Below are 21,587 nucleotides of genomic sequence, written 5' to 3'. Positions count from 1 at the left end.
GTCATTGAAAACTTGCAACCAAATAAATACCTTTGAGGGGTCTCTTGTTCCAATGGTTTCTTCTCTAAAGCCGATAATTCTTTTGGACCGGATATTACTTTTTCCAATGATGACACTTCTTCTTTTTTGTCGTCTTGGCTATTACAAGGTTCAGTAGAAATAGGTTTTTCTAGAACAAATAAAGATGAAAATATAAATATACAGTCAAATACTTTTACCTACGACCGTTTTTTTAAAGAAGCTGTTTCAGTTCAGTTCTTTGAATTGAAAAGATTCACATCACAGCATTGTTTACTTTCATAACAGCATAGCTTTACTCTTAACAACACATGTTACAGACCAATGAGGTTCAAGGATTGAGAGAGAAGAAGTAAAATTGTAATGATTCTAACTCCAACTAATCAGCTGTTCAGGCCAATTCAATTGTTGAGTGGTGCAATTAGTGTTTGGTAGGTACCATGTTTCGTTGCATCACTGTCAGTGGTAATGGTTATAAACGAAAACATAACCTCTCTTAGAAGTTATGAGTAGTGATTTTTAGGAAATATAACACTGTCCTATGTAAAGTAGTGTACGCAACTTGCGTAAATAGTTTTAATGACCCTCGTAGAATTTTTTAAGCCACTCGCCAAGGCTCGTACCTCAAATTTTCTATTCGTGTTGTTAAAGCTATCTTTACGCAATCGTTGCGTAAACTACTATAAAATTGCTTGGATACAGATCTGCATAAAGTAATCTTTGGTTGCTGAAGAGGCAACTAGTTTCATGGATAAACCATCTGCAGGCCTACAAAGAGTCTGCATCAATCACTTCATTTGAAGGTCATCAATAAAGTTCAATTAAAACGAATAAACAAAAACGAACACATCACATATAAATGGAATATATAATGTACATAAAAAGTTAAAAGGACGGAAGAAAATTTACATACAAGCAACGCGACCAGGCTGAGAAATGTCTGCACTATAAGATGTTGACTTATTGTAGGCTTGAAGATGGTTCATATATGAACGAAAACTAGTTGCCACTCAAATAGAGGAAAGTGGGGCTCCTTCAGACAAGGGGCAGCATCAGAGATTGATATTTTGGGGAAATTAAAATACTCAAGATGGCAACACTGACATCAAAACTTCAATTATTTTACTCCCACTACCACTAGAACGGTATGCCCTCGTGAATATTACAATGACAAATACTTCTTTTGTAACAGAATGTACATTTCGGCTCTGACTGTACTGCCCGTCCAAGTCAATTTCCCCCACCCGAAAAGGAGCTCAGTGCCACTTGAAAAGTTGTGCGGGGTTTGTCTATTTTTGTCAGTAGGGTAATTCGTAATTTTTAGGCTACATAACTCTTTTGAAAATACATTTAAAGTTTGCATTATATAAATAATATAGACACATACTACAAAAGTAGGTAGACACTAGGCACTCAATAATAGTATACTAGTGCACCTGTTGCTCGAATTCGAGCAATTGCAAAGTATTACCATGGACTAAGCAACGTATTACAGTCGTTATTTCAAAACGAATAACAGTCATAATTTCCGATGACTTAAAAGAGTCAACTCAAAGATAATGTAATCAATCACTCCACTCCAGTTATCGAAACTGAAAACGAACGCTCACTCCACTCCAGTTATCGAAACTAAAAACTAACTCACTATGCAAACGAACGCTCTCGTATGTATCATGTGTTTACTATGAACAGGTGTAATTAATACAAATTATTCGTCTGTTTAAGTAAACAAAATATTTCCTCATTAGAAATACATTGGGATTTTGATGGCCTGTGGAGCAAAGCCTGAGGACTTTCATTACGGTACAGGAAATGGTGAAAGGGGGCGTCTACACAAAAAATACTTAATTTTGACACATCGTTTGTAAAAATCCATCCATTATTAACGGAGGAGTAGTGTTTCGTATAAATCGCCTTCACGTATTATACAGGGTGTATATAAAGTCCGGCACGGGCTTAATATTTTATAAACGACAACAGATAAATCAATAAGATTTGGCACATCAACACCACACCTAAAAATCTACTTTTTCAAGGAACTATGAATTTTCTGTTATATCATGGGGACGTCCCGCAAGAAGTCAGAAGGAAATCTTAAATAGGAGCATAGGTCAATATGCACATCAAATGAAAGGTCTTTTCTAGTAGAATACAATGCCGCAAACCGCACTTCAAAAGGTTGATCCTGCGCAAAATGGCCGCCGTTCAAAGATTTCTTGAATCCGCCATTTTGAATCTTTGAACGACTGCCATTTTTTACTCAGGCGTTCTTTTGAGCTTGAAATTACGGCATTGTAATCTACTAGTGAAGACCTTTAATTTGATGTGCATGCCAACCCATGCTTCCATTTAAGATTTCCTTCTGACTCCTTGCGGGACGTCCCCATGATATGACAGAAAATTGATAGTTCCTTGAAAAAGTAGATTTTTAGGTGTGGTGTTGATTCACCAAATCTTATTGATTTATCTGTTGTCGTTAAAAAAATATTAAGCCCGTGCGGGACTTTATATAAACCCTGTATATAAGGATTACATTACTAGTACGGAAAATATGTTTTTACAATACGGTGTGGTCATTTCCGCACGAGACAAAGCTGAGTACGGGATTATCCGGTAAACACATTGTGGACGAGTAACGTACGATATTTTTCGCCATACTACTCTGAATTAAGCTAACAATGAAAACACTGTACAAATCCTTAATATTCTCACCAACTAAATGACTTAACAATCACTACTCATAACGTCCAAGACAGGTTATGTGTTCGTTTATAACCACTTACTGCCAATTATTATCAGCTGGTGCCCAGTAAAAATGTATTACACAGTACAGTAGTATACAGTAGTAACCCTATTTGATTTAGCAGGCGGCAAACAGTTGTTTTCTGGAAAAAATCCTTGTGTGAAATAGTATATTACGTTACAAGTCCTGAAAATAAGTGTTTGCCGGATGAGTGTGGTTGTTGATGACCATACGAGTCCGGTACACACATTTTTGACGAGTTACGTACAATAGTTTACGCCATACTACTAAATCCGTACAAATCCTTATATATTACCACCAACTAAAGGGCTAAAAATCACTAGTCATAACCTCTAAGAGAGGTTATGCTTTAATTTATAACCGCTCATTGCCACCCAAATACAGTATAATCAGCTGATAGGTGTCCGGTAAAACTCATTACAGTACAGTAGTACGCAATGAAACCCCATTTGATTAAGCTGGCGGCAAACAGCTGTTTTCTGGACTAAATCCTTGCGTAGGAAGTTCGTCAAAATAGTGTAGTGTGGTGTAAAGTTCATTAAAACAGTGTAGTGTGGCAAAAACTTTTAGTGGAACAATATAATGTTTTAACAAACTTGCCACGCATGGATTTAGTCCAGAAAACAGCTGCTGGGAATGGTCACTGGACATGGCTTTCTGAAATTACACCTGCATCGCTTGAGGATCCACAATGGTGACACTGCGTGTAGGAAATGTGGGCAATCAGAGGAGACTGCTGATCACCTACTCTACGACTGCACAGCTCTGAATGAGGTAAGGGACAGTACTCTTGGTGCAATGACAAGGGGCAGACACCTTCCTCAAGAGGAGCTCATTGACAGGATGCTGGAGTTCATTAAGCAACTCAGGTTTGACGGACTCTGAAGTACCATGTGGGGAGCGCAAAAAGCCCATCAGTGGCTGACGTGCAACAGGACAAGGTCCGCCCCTACAGAATCAATCAATCAGCTGCTGCTGCCAGCTTAATCAAATGGGGGGTTTCATTACATATACTACTGTACTGTAATGAGTTTTTACTGGACACCAACCAGCTGATTATATTTGGCAATGAGTGGTTATAAACAAAAACTTAACCTCTCTATGAGTAGTGATTGTTAATCCTTTAGTCGGTGGGTATAAGGATATTTTATTGTTAAGTTAGCATAGAGTAATATGGCGTAAAATATCATACGTCACTCGTCCAAAATGTATTTACCAGACTCAAATGGTAATACCGCACTCAACTTCGTCTCGCACGGGAATGACCAAACTCTTCCGGTAAATACCTATTTTCTGGACTAGTAACGAATATACTATTACACTATTACAAATAGGATACAATGGTATTTTCCAAAACAATCTTTTACCAGTGAAAATAAATCAGGATTATTGGATTTAAGACAGACAAATAACTAGAAATATTTCTCCAATTCTAAATAAAGAACCTGTCTGTTAGAACCTTATCACCTTCTCTGTCATCCCTTACACCACAGAGAAAGCCCCAATCCAATCATCCACACACACACACACACACACACACGTATGCTCTTGCATAGTTACAATTACATTTCAGTTTTTAAATTTTAGTAGGCTTAGAAATTTTCTTACTTGTAGATTTCTTACGATGAACAGCTCGAGCAGACTGAGGTCGTTTAGGTTCCTCACAAGATTTAGTAATGTCTGTTAGATCATTTGAAATAACTATTGAATGTAGATCTTGGCTTTTCAGAGGATCTTTACTTGTGTCTAAGTCTTTAGTTTTAGTATTAAATTTCTCTTTAGATTTTTTCTCTTTACTTTCCTCTTTGTCTTCACTATTTCCTGAATTATCCAAGCCAACTGCGGGAGATGGAGGTGGAGGTTTAACATCATGTTTGGGCTCAGGATTGTGGAGTTGTCTTGTCTCCACATCAGATGACTCTTCACCAACTGTAACTGTGGTAGGGACTTCAGACTTATCTTCATCAGGCTTGATTCTCTCTTTTGGTGATCTACAAGACACAGAGTAAACAATTAACAGTAAGTAAGCATATGTATAGAATACTAGCTGTAACCCGCGGGCTTTGCCCCGTTTAACTTCTTAATTTTCAAGATGATCTCGTTCGCATGGCTCAATCACGTCCTGGTTGAAGTTCGTTCGCTACGCTCACTCACCTTTAGGTTGGAGCTCGTTCGCTGCGCTCACTTGCCTTCAGGTTAGCTCGTTCGCTACGCTCACTTGCCTTCAGGTTAGCTCGTTCACTACGCTAACTCGCCTCCAGGTTGAAGTTCGTTCGCTATGCTCACTCACCTTTTGGTTGCAAATTAGCTGTTGTCATAAATGTAAAAGAAATAATAGTGCTGCACCCTGTTGGTAATCCTTGTAACTTTAATGCTATTGAACATCATAGAACAGAACCAACTTGTTTAATTGAAACAGCTGTTAAGATTCATTAATTCCATTTCTCATAAGGTTAACATGGGAAACTCCAGAGCCACTGGGGCGGAGCCGATTGGACGGATCACGAAATTGATGGTGTATAAACCTATTCCATGAAATTCTACACGTATGTACCAAGTTTCGTGGCAATCGGTTCAGCGGTGTCTGAGTTTATCACTGCCAAAAATATATATATACAAACATCCTCTTTGATACTTATAGAAATTGCATTTATTTAATTGGTAAATCAATTTTTAGCTGCAATTTTTAAAGTTCTTGAAATTGGTTAAGGGTGGTAAATGATGAAGTTTTAATACTTTTCTTTTAAATTTACAATGGTATGTGTCGTCTGCTTATAAGTTTGCTGCTCCCTTGCCATTGAGTTTTATGTGCAGTAAATATAAAGTCCAGAGCACATGTGTCTGTACAAACCCTAAAAACATTCCTTATTATAGAGTCAAAGAAATTGTTCTATAAAAATTAAATTAAAATTACTTATGCATCAACCAATCTTATTTTGATGAAACGGTAAATAGATGCATTAAAATTATAAACAAATAAAATTTGTGAAATGTAAGATATTTATGAGCATGCAATAATCCATTGAGTTAAATTTTACGTATTTAAATTTACATATGACACAAAAACTATACATGCTTTAAATACAACGTCATCAATGAATTTAAGTTTGGCTTCTAACCAAAATGTATTGTTTTTGTGTTGAATGTGTCTTTTTGTTGATGTGAATTCTGTGTTCAATCTTCAATTTGGTATTGAGATTAATCATAGGAGAGAATATACCTCAAGATGTGGTAGTTGTTGCAAAACATGTAGTAAATAGATACCAAAGGATGTGCTGCAATATTTCATATTAAGATCAATCAAGCAGTAGAAAAACAAATTCTAAATAGTTGTAATGAAGTGTTTCTGGAGGCAAAGGTATGGGCACAAAATTTACAATAAAACAACTAAATGCAAGAAAACGAAAAGGTGCCAAGTGAAATCCCCAAAAGGAAAAATAACACTTTTGCTGAGGAAAAAATTCGCAGGACTTTCGCTGGGGACCGGGTACTGGGTACCTTCCCCCACCCTCAGAGCACCTTCTGACCGTATATAAGGCCTTGGGAGACTCAAGTCAGTTGGGCCTCCAGGCCTAACCCCGCCGGCAGGCACCTCCGGTGGAGTATGCACTCGAGTCATGTTAAGCCCGGTACACCCTATACTAGAGAGAGGCGTGTTGAGCCCGGTGCAGCCGAGAGGCAAGATGAGCCCAGGACACCCCGCACTAGAGGTGTGTTGGGAACGGTGCATCCCGTCCCTGTACTAGAGGTGTGTTGGGAACGGTGCATCCCCCCCTGCACTAGAGGTGTGTTGGGAACGGTGCATCCCCCCCTGCACTAGAGGTGTGTTGGGAACGGTGCATCCCGTCCCTGTACTAGAGGCGTGTTGAGCCCGGTGCATCCCGTCCCCTGTACTAGAGGCGTGTTGAGCCTGGTACACCCCACACTAGAGGCGTGCTGAGACCGGTGCATCCCCCCCTGCACTAGACGTGTGTTGAGCCCGGTACATCCCGTCCCTTTACGAGAGGCGTGTTGAGTCCGGTGCATCCTGTCCCCGAGTGAAAATTTAAAAACGTACGTTTTCATGTCCCTGGCCTTTTACTTCGTAGATACTGGATTTGTAGTTTATTATTATGTGTTTTAATATTTTTTGGGACGGGGGCAACATGTTACACACATTTATTTAGTTTTAAATAGGTTCTAGGTATTTTTTTCGTATTTTTAAAGTCTCGAAATTCACGACCATGACGTGTCCCTAGGGTACATTTTCCAACTTTCACGCTGTTTTTAGACTAATTATTCATGCCGAAATATATAAAGTCATATTTTTATGTTATCAATGGTTATTAAACTTACAAAAAAGGAGTATATTATAATTTTATTGTCATTGCAGACTGACTACCATGACAAAAAAGGTCTGTCCCTCGATTTGGCGTCACGACCATTTGGGAAAATTTTTCAACTTTGGAGCACGACAGTGGCAAGCCTGGCGTCGATGGAGTCAGTTGGTTTTAGAGACTAGTTCGGGGTGTACGTCAGGATTGTAGTGCCGATTGTTTTGAGTTGAAAGGAGGAATTACAAGATTAATAAAGGAAAGATTGTGTTTTTTGTAATTTTGGTGTGTCCATGACCGTACGTAGTCATTCGATGAAGTAGACATGGTGTTAATTTTTTTTTATAAGATATTTCAATTGCTAGATCAACCTAGAAGTCCACTTTGTATCCTCGAACATGAGGTGCAGGGCTACCGCCAGAACAGAGCCAAATAACACGTAATTTCACGACCAAAGTTTCACGACCATCGCGGTTTTTTTCACGACCAATCCAGCCTTATGGATTATAGTGAGTTTGGTCGTGACAATAACTTTAATATAATTGTAAATTGAACAGTTTAGTTCAATTGAAACACATAGTTTTATTATAACTAACAGTATAATTGAAGGATTGTTTGGAAAGATTTAGATTATTCCAGACAATTCACGACCGTACCGCTTGTCCCTGACCATCACGTTTATGATTTCTATCATAAAAATTTCAAAAATTAAAATATCGTCATATTTCAATGTTTTATACACAAAAGAAGCACACCTCTATACAAACATAACGATTTTTCGGGTCTCAGGTAAGTTTTTTCGGAGTTATACAAACTTAAAAAGATTTTATTGGCTTTTTTCTATTTTATGAGTTTTTTAAATTTTTTTCTAGAAAGACCAAATATACCAAAAGCTCAGTGACCTTTTTATTGTATAATGGTCATAAAAGTAAATTAGTTTATAGCAAAACATAGTTATAAAAATAATATTAACTATTTTTAATATTCATTTAAACGTCCGTTATGGTCGTGACAGGATTTTGTGTTTTTCTACTAAAGATGCTCTTTAAAAAGAAAACTACCAAAGATATTGCGTTACCATGGACATTTTATGAAACTTAAAATGTTAATGAAATAAAAATAATAATAAAAGTTTTGAAAAAAGGGGAAACAAATTTGCAAAGTGCTTTTCCTGAAAACGTACGTTTTTAAATTTTCACTCCCCCGTACTAGAGGCGTGTTGAGCCTGGTACACCCCGCTCTAGAGGCGTACTAAGCCCGGTGCAGCTGGTTGATGTGTTGAGCCCAGTACACCCCGCGCTAGAGCCGAAATGGAATACATGTGTAAATAGCATTGTAAATAGTCCTGAAATAAATGTATCATAATTTCTACAAGTGTACAGTCAATGAGAGTCCTGGAAAAAAAACCAAAAAAGGTCTAAAGCTGAAGAAAGGAAAAACAGAGAAAGTACCTTACATAGTTTTATTAAAGTTTTTTTTTTTATCTTTGAAAACATAAACCAAATAAATATTACTTACTCATTATTGTTGGCAGGGGTTTCTTTTGGGGGTGATACATCTTTGGATGATTGTTTACTTTTTCTTGACTCTGGTTTTCCCACACTTTTAATTTTTTCTTTGCTTTTCTTTTTCAAAGTATCACTGTTACGTGTCTCCTTAGGTTTTGAGTCAGATGTTTTTGTCTCTTTGATAACCTTATCTTTAGGACCATCCTGTGAACCAAACAGAAATTACAAGTAACATACAACAGTAGTAAACTCAAAACCAATGTGGTGTACCGATTCTTTTACTTCTGGAAAGCACCCATATATCTAAGTCTTTAAACATTCCTCTTAGCTTTCTGTTCTTTTGTATCTTAACCTCTGTTATCTTGAAATGGTCGGTATATTTTCTCTGCACTCTATTCTCAAACCCAGCACAATAAGGTTTTTTGGTGCTTTGGTCAGGGCCCAAGTTTCTGAACCATACAGTACTACTGGGATAATATGGTATGGTATGAATTTGGTTTCTACTGACACCCTGCAGCTTATTGGACAGTTTTCTAGAGACCTACCACAGCAATTAGCATTTGCTTTACTAAACAAATATTTGCTATGCCAACATAGTTCTGACATTATTAAATAAATCTTCCATACCTATCCTTCATATCAATTTCACTGCATTAATTGCTAAATAAATAAGTAAAGAAAGAAAAGTAAAAACAATGACAGATAGTTTGTTTTGAAACAGCTGTAAACATTGAATTCGATCAGCGCCGCCCTTAGGGTGGAGCGGCCGCTTCAGGCCTCGCGCCGGGGATGGCCTTGCGCAGCGAGGCCTGCCCAGCGAGGCCTGCCCAGCAAGACCTGCCCAGCGAGACCTGCCCAGCGAGACCTGCCCGGCGAGAACTGCCCGGCGAGGCCTGCCCAGCGAGGCCTGCTCGGCGAGGCCTGCCCGGTGAGGCCTTACTATCGCTAAAAATAAGATAATGCTTGAGAAAGAAAATAATAAAATAAAGGATAGAAAGATACATGTGCCTAAAATATGTCTTACTTATTATGAATTATTTCAATTGTTGTATTGATTTAATAAAAACCTACAAACGACATTTAAAACACAAAAGAATACCAAACATCGTTTTACAGCGACGGCGGCGGGATGGCGGCAGCCAACGAGCCACCCCGGTGAGTGTAAATGAGTCATGATTATTGCCCCCAGTACACTCTCGCCTAGCCGTTCGCCGAGGTGCCTCGACGAGGCGCTCGCCGAGTAATTTGGGCGAAAGCTTATGTGAGGTAACTGTGTACACTCTCGCTTTGTCTCACATTCGAAATGGAGTCAAACTTCGATGTGGAAGTAGCGCTCGCCACTCGTGCAGCCTCGGGTCCTTTGACTAATGTCAAAAAACCAACTCCAGACAGAGCACCGGTGAGCACGAGGCGAGGCGACCCGAGTCAAGGCGAAAGAAGACGAGCTCACCGAGTACACTCTCGCACTCGCCAACGCTCACCTTTAAAACCCCCTTCACAGACCAACTGCCGAAAACACAATAAACCTAACTTGACAAAAAGTAAATAAACAAGATAGCCTATGAGCATTTATTATTTACAAAGTGACGGGACGACAATCCACAATGAAGAGAAGTGTTCATTTTTTTTTTATTAATGAATAAAAAAGTAAAGAACTTTGTGGACAATATTTATGATATCTACGATGGAATTGGAACAATAATATGTGCAATTAGCAATAACATTAACGGTAATTTTCAAAGTGTAAAAGATTCATTTTTTTCGTCAAAACTCTTTGCAAACGACTTTGCAAGTATAATTTTACAAAAATTTCCGGGGGTGTCCCCCAGAACCCCCAGTTGGCGTTGTTAAACATGGCCTTGCAATTATGCTTTGCCCCAGGCCTCGCTTTTTATAAAGACGGCTCTGAATTTGATATACTACACCCTATATCCTAAAGGTAAGTTTTATTTTAATTTTTCTCCATGGAACTTATTTTGGAGGCCATTTTGTGGTGCCAAATGAGGTCAAACCACATTTTAAGTTGCATATTTAGTTTCCCCATCTTTGCCTCTCATTCTCATCTCAACCACAATAATTACTATATTACTTAAACTTAAGATAGTATATATCTTACTCCAATTTCGTTGGCAAAAGAAAAAAAAAACTGATTTGACTGTGCTATCTGCTTCTGAAGAATTTTGTTTGACTAAAATTTACTGTACTTGTCATTGATGAAAAAGACATTTAAGAAGCAAGAAGCACATTATTTCATATTCCTTTACAATAACAAATTGAACACTTAAATACTCAGCAGTTTCATTGGGTACCGGTACATTTATCACCCTATCCCCAAAATCAATTTTAGTAGTAATTTCGTAGTTTCCGTATTTAACCTTTATCCCTGAACCTTTTTTTTTACAAATTCCCACATAACTCTACAAGAATTAACAATAAAATCACTACAGGTATTACATTTACATACAATCTCTTTGACATGATTTATAATTCCAAAAAATGGGGTGTAATATTCTCTCATAGGTACTCTGAAAAATTTAATTTAATAGAAAACTATAAGTTTTAAATTATTGTAGACACTCAACTTATTAACTAATCTCATTTGGTATTAGACTTGTGAATTTTTGCTATGTTTATTGACTGAACCAAGGAGGTCACTTCTGCATCACTGCATGCATAACTAATGTTTATTGACCAAGTGGACATACTGTCAGTCAATGTTGAGACATTGCTTCGATCGTATAATACACCTTTACTGTGTGGTTTTACTAATTTTGTTAAAAAGCATAAAAAGACTAAAAAGCTAATATTCCTTATGAGCAAGTGTCTTAAACATGACAAAATTAATAATAGTTTTACCTTCTTTTGCTGAGATGAACCTTTACTTTTTTTATTTAAGACCTGCTCAACAGCTTTTGAGCTATCGATCTGAAAAAAAAATTCATGAAAGCTTTTTATTAAATGATACAGCTTGCAACATTTACTAAAGTAAGAGTCTGTACATGTGTACTAACTATATACTTTAAAAGATTATTCTTCAATATGATTTATAGTGGAGGTATAATAGAACACCTTAACCACTTAGTATCATTGTGACAACGTTATGTAAAACACATTAGCCTTCTGACTTCTTTTACCTTTTATTAATCCCGGGGTTTTTTTTACAAATTAATCCATGAAAAAATAAGTGTTACAGTTTATTTTTTTTATTTTTAGTGAGCTTTAAATGTCAACATATTCTATGACACCAATTTGATACAGTGACTACGAAACTGACCAATTAAAAAAACAAAAATTATTAGGTTGATACACACTTTTTTATCCAAAGCTTTTCCGATTGCTTGGAGCAGCTCGTTGGTTTTGGCAACATCTAGGCCTGCCACTATTTTGTTTGGACGTGCTAAAATGCTGATACCCGTGGACAAATCTGAAACATTAGATTTAAAACAACACATAGGATAACCTACAACAAAAACATACTATTCCATTGGCTTTTATAAAAAATAATCAAATTAAATGAAAATCAGATACTTATGATTATACTAATTATCTATCAATAATCAGTTGTTACAATTTTCTTTGCTCCCAACTTTTAGGAGAGGCTGATTAAAGGTTCAAGTACAAAATGATAAGCCCCTGATACAAGAAAACCTGCAAATATCCAGCATTTTTGTTGAAATTAGTTTTGAATATGACCATTGATAACTAAAAACTTTGATTCATCCCCCTTAAAAGAATGAATGGAGTGAAAGACAATAGATTAACGAGACTAAAAAACAAATATTTTTCAATGGCAGATCAAGGTAAAATAGCAGTTGATCAGAGCCATATTTCTCTGGAGGTCCGAGCCTGGGGAGAACATTTTTTTAAATATCTACAAATAGAAAATACCCCCACTGCAGCAGACCTGCAAACTAAGCGAATTTCCATTTGCCTGATTTGATTTTCACTTAAATCTATTGAAATAAAATTAGGTTTAACGAGTACCTAGGTTTGCTGCTACGAAGATGGTAATTAATTGTGTTTTTTAGGAAAATATTATTTAGCTTATCCTAAATAAATCCATATTTATAAAAGAGGAAGTTTGTATGTATATATATATACTAGCAGAGTACCCATCCTTCGTACGGGTGTGGCATATAAGTATAAAATGCTTAGTACAGTTATACTCAAGCTTACAGCGTTTGCAATGAGGGAGGACAAAGTATGGTAAAATTTGCTTCTTTAAATTTATGGTATAGTACTATAGTATTACACATCTACCATAGCCACATCTACCGTAGCCATAATGTTCTACCACTTCACCCAAACAATAGAAAAATACCCCCGCCGCAGCAAACCTGCAGACTAAGCGAATTTCCATTTGACTGATTTGATTTACACTGAAATGTCTACTTAAAAATATAACATTTATTCCCGATTTAAATAGAATTAGTTTAACAAGTACTTAGGTTTGCTTCAGCATCAGGGAGGGTAAAACTTTTTTTTTGTAAAATGTTAATAGTTAGTAAGAAATAAAAACATTTTCCAAATTTGATGAAAATATGTTCATAAACAAGCAAACTACAACAGTTTACTTATTCTCCATAAGAATAACATGGGAATTTTAAATTTAAAATTTTTTGGAATTTTCTCCGTAACCATTAGGCGCATAATAAAGCTTCAACATACTAAATTATTTGTTAATTTAAGCTCTACAAAATGGTTAGGAAAGAAATTGCTATATTTTATGTTTTTGGGTCAAAAATGGGAAAAACCTATTTTTACCCCATAAAACCCCCGTTCCCATGGTCCGATCATGCTGGATCGTGAACTCGTTCGAATAAACGTAGGTTTACACGTTTGTACCAAATTTCATCAAAATCAGATCATTTTTGCTAGAGTTATCGTGCTAACGGACATATATATATATATATAAAAATATATAAATAAATAAATATATATATAAATATATATATATATATATAAATATATATATAAATATATATATATATATATATATATATATATATATATATATGAATTTGAACGGATGGTGTTTTTGGCCTCTAGGGACCTCAAAAAAAAAAAAAAAATCGGTCCCGTGTCCAGGTCTTACCATGAGTACTACGGTAATAGCTTATTCCCTATATGGGAAATTCGCTAAAATAAATTATTAAAGATTCACAAAATATCACAAATTATTCGTGAAATTAAAAACATAAACATAACTGTAAACAGACAGTTCTCATTGTGTATCACAGTTTTTTGTTGCTGCTTAGTTCAAATTAGCTGTTTTCATAAAGGAAAAAAAATTATAGTGCTGCATCCTGTTGGTAAATCTTATAACTTTTAATGCCTTTGCATATCATAGAACCAACCTTTTTTAGTTGAAACAGCTGACTAAATTCTTTAATTCCATTTAAATATGAGTACTCATAAGGTTAACATGGGAAACTCTAGAGCCACTGGGGCGGAGCCCGAAAGGATTTTTGAGATAAAAATATGCCTATATGTTAATCGGGAATGTGAGCTATCATCATGCCAAATTTGAGCCCAATCCATACAGTAATTAATGCGTGATTGAACTTCAAACACACAAACAAACAAACAAACACACAAACTTTCACATTTATAATATTAGTAAGATAAGATATTTGAACGTTATGGACTCCGAAACCGCTCGACAGATTGTAATGAAACTTTCAGGCATTATTAAACATTATTCAAGGATGGTTTGTGTAAAGTTTGGTGCAGATCCGTCAAAAGGGCTCTGCCCCAGTGGCTCTGGAGTTTCCCATGTTAACCTTATGAGTACTCATATTTAAATGGAATTTGAGAATTTTAACAGCTGTTTTAACTTAACAATTTTATTCTGTGATAATCAATAGCATTTAAAGGCTACAAAATGTACCAACAGAGTGCAGCACTATTAATTTGTCTAAATTTGTTTGACAGTTTGCTAATTTCAACCAAGCAGCTGTGATAAAAAATTAGAACTGTCAAAGTAGGATTGTTTACAGTTATGTTTATGTTTTTAATTTAATAAATAATTTTTGATAGTGTGTGAATAAGAGGAGTTTTATTTTTTAAGAGCGTAATTCATTAACTTATTGACTTTCTTTTTTCAAAATGTTTATAAAAACCTATTGAATTTGTATGGTTTATTTCCCAAAAAATAATGTCTGGGAAACGAAAGTAGCCAGTTAATATTTTAAGTTAATACTTTTAGTGGATTACTAAAAGTTTATCTCCATAGCCTAAAACATATCTATAAAATAATAATTATTCTCTTAAGCGTTCTCTTCCCGTTGCGAAGCAGGGTATGGTGGCTAGTATTCCATAAAATATCAAAATATATCCATAAACAAACAAACTACAACAGTTTACTTTTGAATAATATATTGCCGAAATATATTGCTTTGTTATACTTTGTGAATATAATTTAGATGCAGTATGCTAACCAACACAAGTAGACTTCCCATCACATTGTACAATCTACAGATTTTTTTCATGTCTAGTTTGTGTTGGTGACACTAGGCGCTAGGGTGATTTGTTATAATCGATTTATTGTAATGTAACCAGGGAATGTGTTAATGTTTTTGATTAAATTGTTTTATTTGGCTAAACGAGGCTTAAATGACTGTAATAACAATAATAGAATTAACATTTCAGTTATTAGAATTTAACTGATCTATGAGGATGCCAAATTTACCAAGGGAGTATGTTTAATCTGTGGTATCAAGTACTGTACGGAGTTAATGTTTTTTGGTCTGTAATTTGAAGCCACTGGGAGGCAGCAATGGTCTAAATAGACCAATGCTTTGTTGCAGAAATGCTCTGTATGGGTTAGATCGTTTTGTTTCTGTCCCACAAACACTAGCTCCCTATTTAATGCAAAATATTTCTAAAAGTGTTTTAAGTTGGCATTTTGTTAAGGCCAGAACCAAGTAAATTCTTCTAAAACCTTGCAATGATATGACATTGTGGAGTAGTGTTTTAGCAAAAATTGTCCTTTTAGTAAAGGTTTGTAGAAAAGTAACTTTAACCAGAATAGGGGGTATAAAACAAATATTGGGACTCCAAAATGCTAAATCCGGGCTCTGTAGAACTAAAAATAAAATAAACCATGGACTAGATATAAGGTGTTAAATATCTCCACCAGTAACATGAAATGCCATTTAAAATGAAAATTCTTATTTTAATGGAGCTTACATATTTAGTGCAAGTCCATTCAATGTAATTTGATTGCACTAAAATACTTTACTTACTGACAGCAGCTATAAGTTTTTCAAGGAAAGCAATTTTGGCCTCTCTGTCTTTGATATTCTCTGGGTTTAACTCGTCTTGGGAGTACAATCCTTGTAAGTAACCTGTCTCTTTCATCACCTAAAAATTTTAACGAATATATTTTCTAATAAATTGTTGTTATTATTATAATGTGCTTGTCTTTGTTATTATATCAATCATAAAGTATCCAAAACTCTTTACCTTTTTCTGTTTTTATATTAAATATCTTCATGTCTTGGCCAATTAAGTTATGTTTTAGTTAAACTCTATCTAGTTTTCTGGTAGATAGCATCAACTTGAATTTTAGGTAAGTTTAAATTAACATGTTATATTTGATTTTATTGTAGTTCTTTCTTTTGAAATTCCATGAAGAGAAAACTGACATTCAATTTGATGAAACCAAAGTGAAACATTTTTTGTCTAAAATGGTGGAATTTTCACTTGAATTGGTGAGATTTGCGAAGCCTGTGGTGTACCAGGAGTTGGAGAAGATTCTTGATTATTCATTATGGTCTAATTGAAATAATGACAATAAAAAGTACAATAAGGGGTCACCAAATAAGGCTTGTGCCTTATATAAATATACTAATACAAAATAAGTTAATTAAAAGATAAGATTATAACATTGAAACACTTTTGTATTAAGAAAGAACTACAATAAAATCAAATATAACATTTACAAACAGTCAGCTCATCATATGATAATTTTTACATTTAAAGCACAGTTGAGACAGTAAGTAGCAGATTCATATTAATGGCAAAACTATGTAGCCACAACTATATAATACCGTACTGATTTTAATTGTTTAAAAGTCTGAAAATTATACCACGCGTATACCAAGTGTGTATTTTATGAACAAAGGCGGGTTCTTTTAACACTGAAACCTAAGAACTGTCTTTGAGATTTGCTGATGTTTATGGCAAAGGAAGGAAAAACTGGGAACAAATATTTCAAGAGCAAAAGGGAGGAGGGAGTTAAATAGCTGCAGTATGATCTTAGGAATAAGTATTTACTTGCTAGACGATGAGCCCGATAGTGTTAAATCCCGATGATGACTGATGAGCTCCAACTACCTCACACTTGATAAATTCTTTTAACACGCATACCTACGTCCTTTAATCAAGCCTGACGACAATTCAAGATTCCTGATTTACATAACAATGATGTTTTTCTTGAGCTTGAGTATATGAGGTGGCTAACAGAGAGGCTGTTACAAAATTTGGTAGGATAGCTATTTTGCCCAGCGTCGTTTCCGTAAGTTCCTTATCGCTGCTTAAATATTGTTGTATCGCTGCTTAAATATTGTTGGCACTGGCCAGGAATATTGTCCACTAGTGCACCTGTTGCTCAAATTCGAGCAATTGCAAAGTATTACAGGCGTTATTTCAAAACGAATACCAGTCATAATTTCCGATGACTTAAAAGAGTCAACTCAAAGATAATGTAATCAATCACTCCACTCCAATTATCGAAACTGAAAACGAACGCTCTTGTGTGTATCGTATCATGTGTTTACTATGAACTGCTGTAACCTGTAATTAATACAAATTTGTCTGTTTAAGTAAACAAAATCTTTTATCCATAAGAAATTCATTGGGATTTTGATGGCCTGTGGTACAAAGCCCAAGGACTTTTATTACAGGAATTGGTGAAAGGGAGCATCTGCACAAACAATACTTCATTTTGACACATCGTTTGTAAAAATCCATCAATTATTAAGTGTTTGTGTTGTGTGTGTGTGTTTGTGTGTGTGGAGTAGTGTTTCGTAGAAATCGCCTTCACGTATTATATATATAAGGATAAGGATGATTGCGCTACACTATTAATTTCGCAGCAGTCTTCATTTTTTTAACACAGAATGGTGCGGTCAATTATGTCTTTGCTCTTAAGGATTGCATACACATTCCCGTTATTACCAAGAGGATTGTCCGAAACAATTGGATTTTGTGGTATCTCAATTACATTGCATACAAATTCTGGGCGAGTGTCCAGCTTTCCATACCCGAGACGCTAAGGAAAAAGCCATGAATTCTCGTTTGAATGCAAAAAATTTCATATTATTTCTTTGTGTGAGTTGCTTGATCTCATGCAATGCTGTGAAAAACTTACTGCATTGCTCATAACGTCCCACTCCTGCACACATATAAGCATTGACTTTATATCTAAAGTCAATGATATAAGGTACCACTGGTAAAAGATCTATCTAAACTTAAGTCGCCGCAATAAAGAACCGTTGTCTAAAGCAGGTGCCTACCTCACTCAATGGGGAAATCACCATCGACATAGAGATTGGTTGCAAGACCATGTAAAAACAACTAGGTACTGTATCACAAAATTCTTCCTGGACCATAAATACCAACTCATGCTGGACCATTCCAACTTAATATCCCAAATTTCACATACACTTCTCCAAAAACCAAACGTAAAACATTAGTAATTCAGGGTGTATACACTATGTTTTATAAGTGGGATTCCAGGTTTTTCAGGTTTTCCTGGATTCTAAAAGTTGTTTCCTGGTTCCCACGATAATGTTTAGCTGTAAACTACAAGCAATTAATTCAAGGTCAACAGTTTAAGTTTGCTCTCATATCACATTTGTATAATTCTAATTGTTCCAAAGTTCAGTGAGCTAGTGTTCCAAAAATAATAACCCTTAATATCGTGATCGTGATAATTATCATCATCATTACATAAGGTCACAAAAACATCGTTTCCTGCGACTGTGGCAAAATCCTGAATATCTCTCGCGGGTGTGTAGTTATCATCGTCTCCCGCAGTCACGGAAACATCATCATTGTCTCCCCAGAAAAATCCTGTACATCTCCCGCGGATCAAAGACCTAATTGTCGTCTCCCGCCATCACAAAAACGTTATTCTCGTCATCCGCCATCCCGGCGACATCCTCAATATTTCATGGGGTTTGTAGACGTTATCTTCGTCTCCCGTGGTCACAAAAACATCATCATTGTCTTCTGTGATCACGGCAAATGCTGGATCATCGTCATCCACCATCGCCCAGCGAAATCCTGAATATATATATGAATTTGAACAGATGGTGTTTTTGGCCTCTGAGGACCTCAAAACGAAAAAGTAAATCGATCCTGGGTCCATGTATTAACAAAAGACATACGGTAGGTAATAGCTTATTCCCTATATGGGAAGAATTCGCTAAAACTAACTAGGCCCACCGATTTCATGACAACTTTTCTCCTGAGTCAACTTTATTTGAGGTTCCTCCTAGGTCTAGGAGAAGTCATTTTGAATTCATTTTGAGTAATTTTGAATCCTCTTTCAGATAGGCTATCAAATCATGCGAATGATTACAGTTGATAATAATGGTTAAAATTACCTGTTGTTAGTCAAAACAATACATTGTAGTAAAACTATAGTAACTACAGTACAGCTGTTGGGAGTAGAGCACATCACCACGTTAGAATGTCTGGCTAATGACCCCATAATGTATTTTTCCAAGAGATTTAAATTACACAAAAAACACTTGAAATGAGACATTTATTAAAACTGGTTGATCTGACACTGGTTGGAATCAGCATCTGGTCATCCAGTTTTAATTGGTTTCGTTTTATGAGCTTACTAGCTGGCCTATTGCAAAGCTTTCGCATCACTGAATCCTTCTCAAAGCCCACTTATTGAAGTACACAGCATGGGCCTACAGTTAATGGCGTAATAAGTGCATCGTTGATTTCAGTATAGGTCCTTACTTCAGGAATAGATGAGAGGGATTACATTATAGATAACTACCTTTTCCAAAATGTAATGTTAAGTTATTTACGTTTTAACATGTTTACAGGACCTCTTTTAAAACTATGTTTGAAGTTATATTATCTGGCCATATGTACGATTTTTGTGTTGATGGCTTTGTTTTTACACAGACATAGTTTTCACAGAAAAAAGCATACCTTTGGACAAAGCCACAAAAAAAACCGAATGTACCTATACAAAATTGAGGTCTGGCACGTACAATCCTTCCTTTGTTAGCGTCTGTCCGTGTGTTTTATTCAAAGTCATGGCAAAGATTACTTTAGCGGTAAATTCATTATTAGTCAGTTTGAAAGGATTCCAGACTATTGAGTAATATGACAGTTTCGCCAGCTAACTTGTTTGATAGTGCAGGTGCCCAAGTGAGCTCCAATTTTGGACCCAGCTTAAGTTTCTCATTAAAATGATAATATAGTTCTTTTTAGCATGGGTTTATAAGTAGACAAACTTAAACGGCTCTATATGAGTTCAAAAACTCTAATGGATACAACAGAGCGTTCTACGTCCCTTGGTAAAGAACCGAATCAAAATTTGACACAACATAGGGTAATCATTTATTGAAACCTGTAGTAAAGAAAAGATAAAGAAGTGATGTTTGAAGATCGAGTTCTTAAATATACATAGAATGGTTAGGTACCGGTATGTCAAAATGAAGTCTATGGGTCATAATAAAGAAATATAAAAGCTAAAGAATCCATGTGATACTTACTTTTGAGTTGCTCTTGTTTAGAAGTGAATAATCCTCTTAAAGTGAAAAAAAATAATTAACTGTAGAAATTATAATATATATAGATTATCAAAAGTGTTTTGTATAATTTAAATCTACTGTCAAACTCCACCATTTTATGGATCATTAGCTAGACATTCTATCCTGATGATGTGCTTTTTTCAAACAGCACGAACAGCTGTAGATACTACAACAGATCATTTTCAGAAAACAAGTTGGTACATAGTTGTCCAGTCAATCCACACAATCCAGAGGCAATCAAACTTTAAGCGTTCCAATAAATGAGTTTAAGAGAACCAAGCAACCTTAGGCTATTTTGTGGTAAACTGTCACAGTTATGTCCAAATAATCACTAAGAGTTGAATAAAATTCTTATGGAGAATCATGGTAAAAAAAGATTCACAAAACATTGTTTTTGTTTATAATCAATAGACGTATTTTTTCTGTTGTGAATGTTTTATATTGCCAAAACATAAAAAGCAAGAAATTTGAAAGATTCATGCTTCTATTCTTTTCACAAAAAGGGAGAAAGTAATCCTTGGTTTAAAACAACTTTGCGATCACTTAAACTGTTTAAATAAACTCATTAGGCTAGGCCTACTATAAAAATTAGTTTACTTACCGTTGTAGTAATGTCATGTAGGTATCTAAATGGAGGTTTCCGTAAAAGTTTCTCAGTTAGAGGAGGTTTTTTAATATACTTTGAAAGAGAACTTTGAGTTGTCCTTATTATTTCTATTTTTACCTCTTCTCCCATTTTTCAGCAATTTAAAACCCTACATAGTAAATTAACAACACAACTAGGCCTAATTCAAAATTACAATACATATTATCTACTAGTTGTTGATTCCATTCAAATTAAAATTATTTATGTACTCATTAAACCATGAAATAACAATTATAATTCACAAACAAATACAATAACTTGTATCCTGAAGTTTTACTCTTTTCTTGGACTATCTATGTCACAATCACGGTCATAATTTATTGTTTACACGATAGTTTCCATGGCAACGAGGTACGAGCTACGATGCAGGTTACATTGCAGACGATTCTTTTTTTCTGCTGAACAACAGCTGTCTTCAACCATAAAATCGTTTTAGAACAACGGTGACCAGCTTTTCGTATACCTCAATGACGTCATAGGAGTGGAACTATCGACCAACAATAACAATAAAATGAAATGATTGTCGTAAAAACTACACAGTTCATG

At 35.5% G+C, this 21,587-nt stretch overlaps 1 protein-coding gene across 5 annotated transcripts in view; it reads right to left on the bottom strand.

The window, feature by feature from the left end:
- The window catches only part of LOC128983921 (TRAF3-interacting protein 1-like), a 60,769-nt gene extending 39,429 nt beyond the window's left edge, over window positions 1-21,340 (bottom strand). For 3 of the 5 annotated variants that reach the window (XM_054403192.1, XM_054403193.1, XM_054403197.1), the window contains exons 1-7: window positions 20,997-21,340; window positions 15,851-15,968; window positions 11,915-12,027; window positions 11,460-11,528; window positions 8,614-8,807; window positions 4,391-4,773; window positions 31-169 (exon numbers count right to left, since the gene is read on the bottom strand). In XM_054403192.1, coding sequence (XP_054259167.1) covers window positions 31-169; window positions 4,391-4,773; window positions 8,614-8,807; window positions 11,460-11,528; window positions 11,915-12,027; window positions 15,851-15,968; window positions 20,997-21,131 — 1,151 coding nt within the window. In that variant the 5' untranslated portion in view covers window positions 21,132-21,340. Of the gene's footprint in view, window positions 1-30; window positions 170-4,390; window positions 4,774-8,613; window positions 8,808-11,459; window positions 11,529-11,914; window positions 12,028-15,850; window positions 15,969-16,070; window positions 16,146-20,356; window positions 20,406-20,996 lie in introns of those variants that run through there. The other 2 variants (XM_054403195.1, XM_054403194.1) reach the window with 2 other exon arrangements.
- Window positions 21,341-21,587: the final 247 nt, after the last annotated feature.

The sequence above is a fragment of the Macrosteles quadrilineatus genome, unplaced genomic scaffold (genome assembly GCF_028750875.1).
Source record: "Macrosteles quadrilineatus isolate MER2022 unplaced genomic scaffold, UCM_ALF_1.0 Scaffold_2__2_contigs__length_208266976, whole genome shotgun sequence".
Classification (NCBI taxonomy): domain Eukaryota; kingdom Metazoa; phylum Arthropoda; class Insecta; order Hemiptera; family Cicadellidae; genus Macrosteles; species Macrosteles quadrilineatus.
The sequence above is the reverse complement of the archived record's forward strand: the minus strand, read 5'-3'. Positions and strand labels throughout refer to the sequence as shown.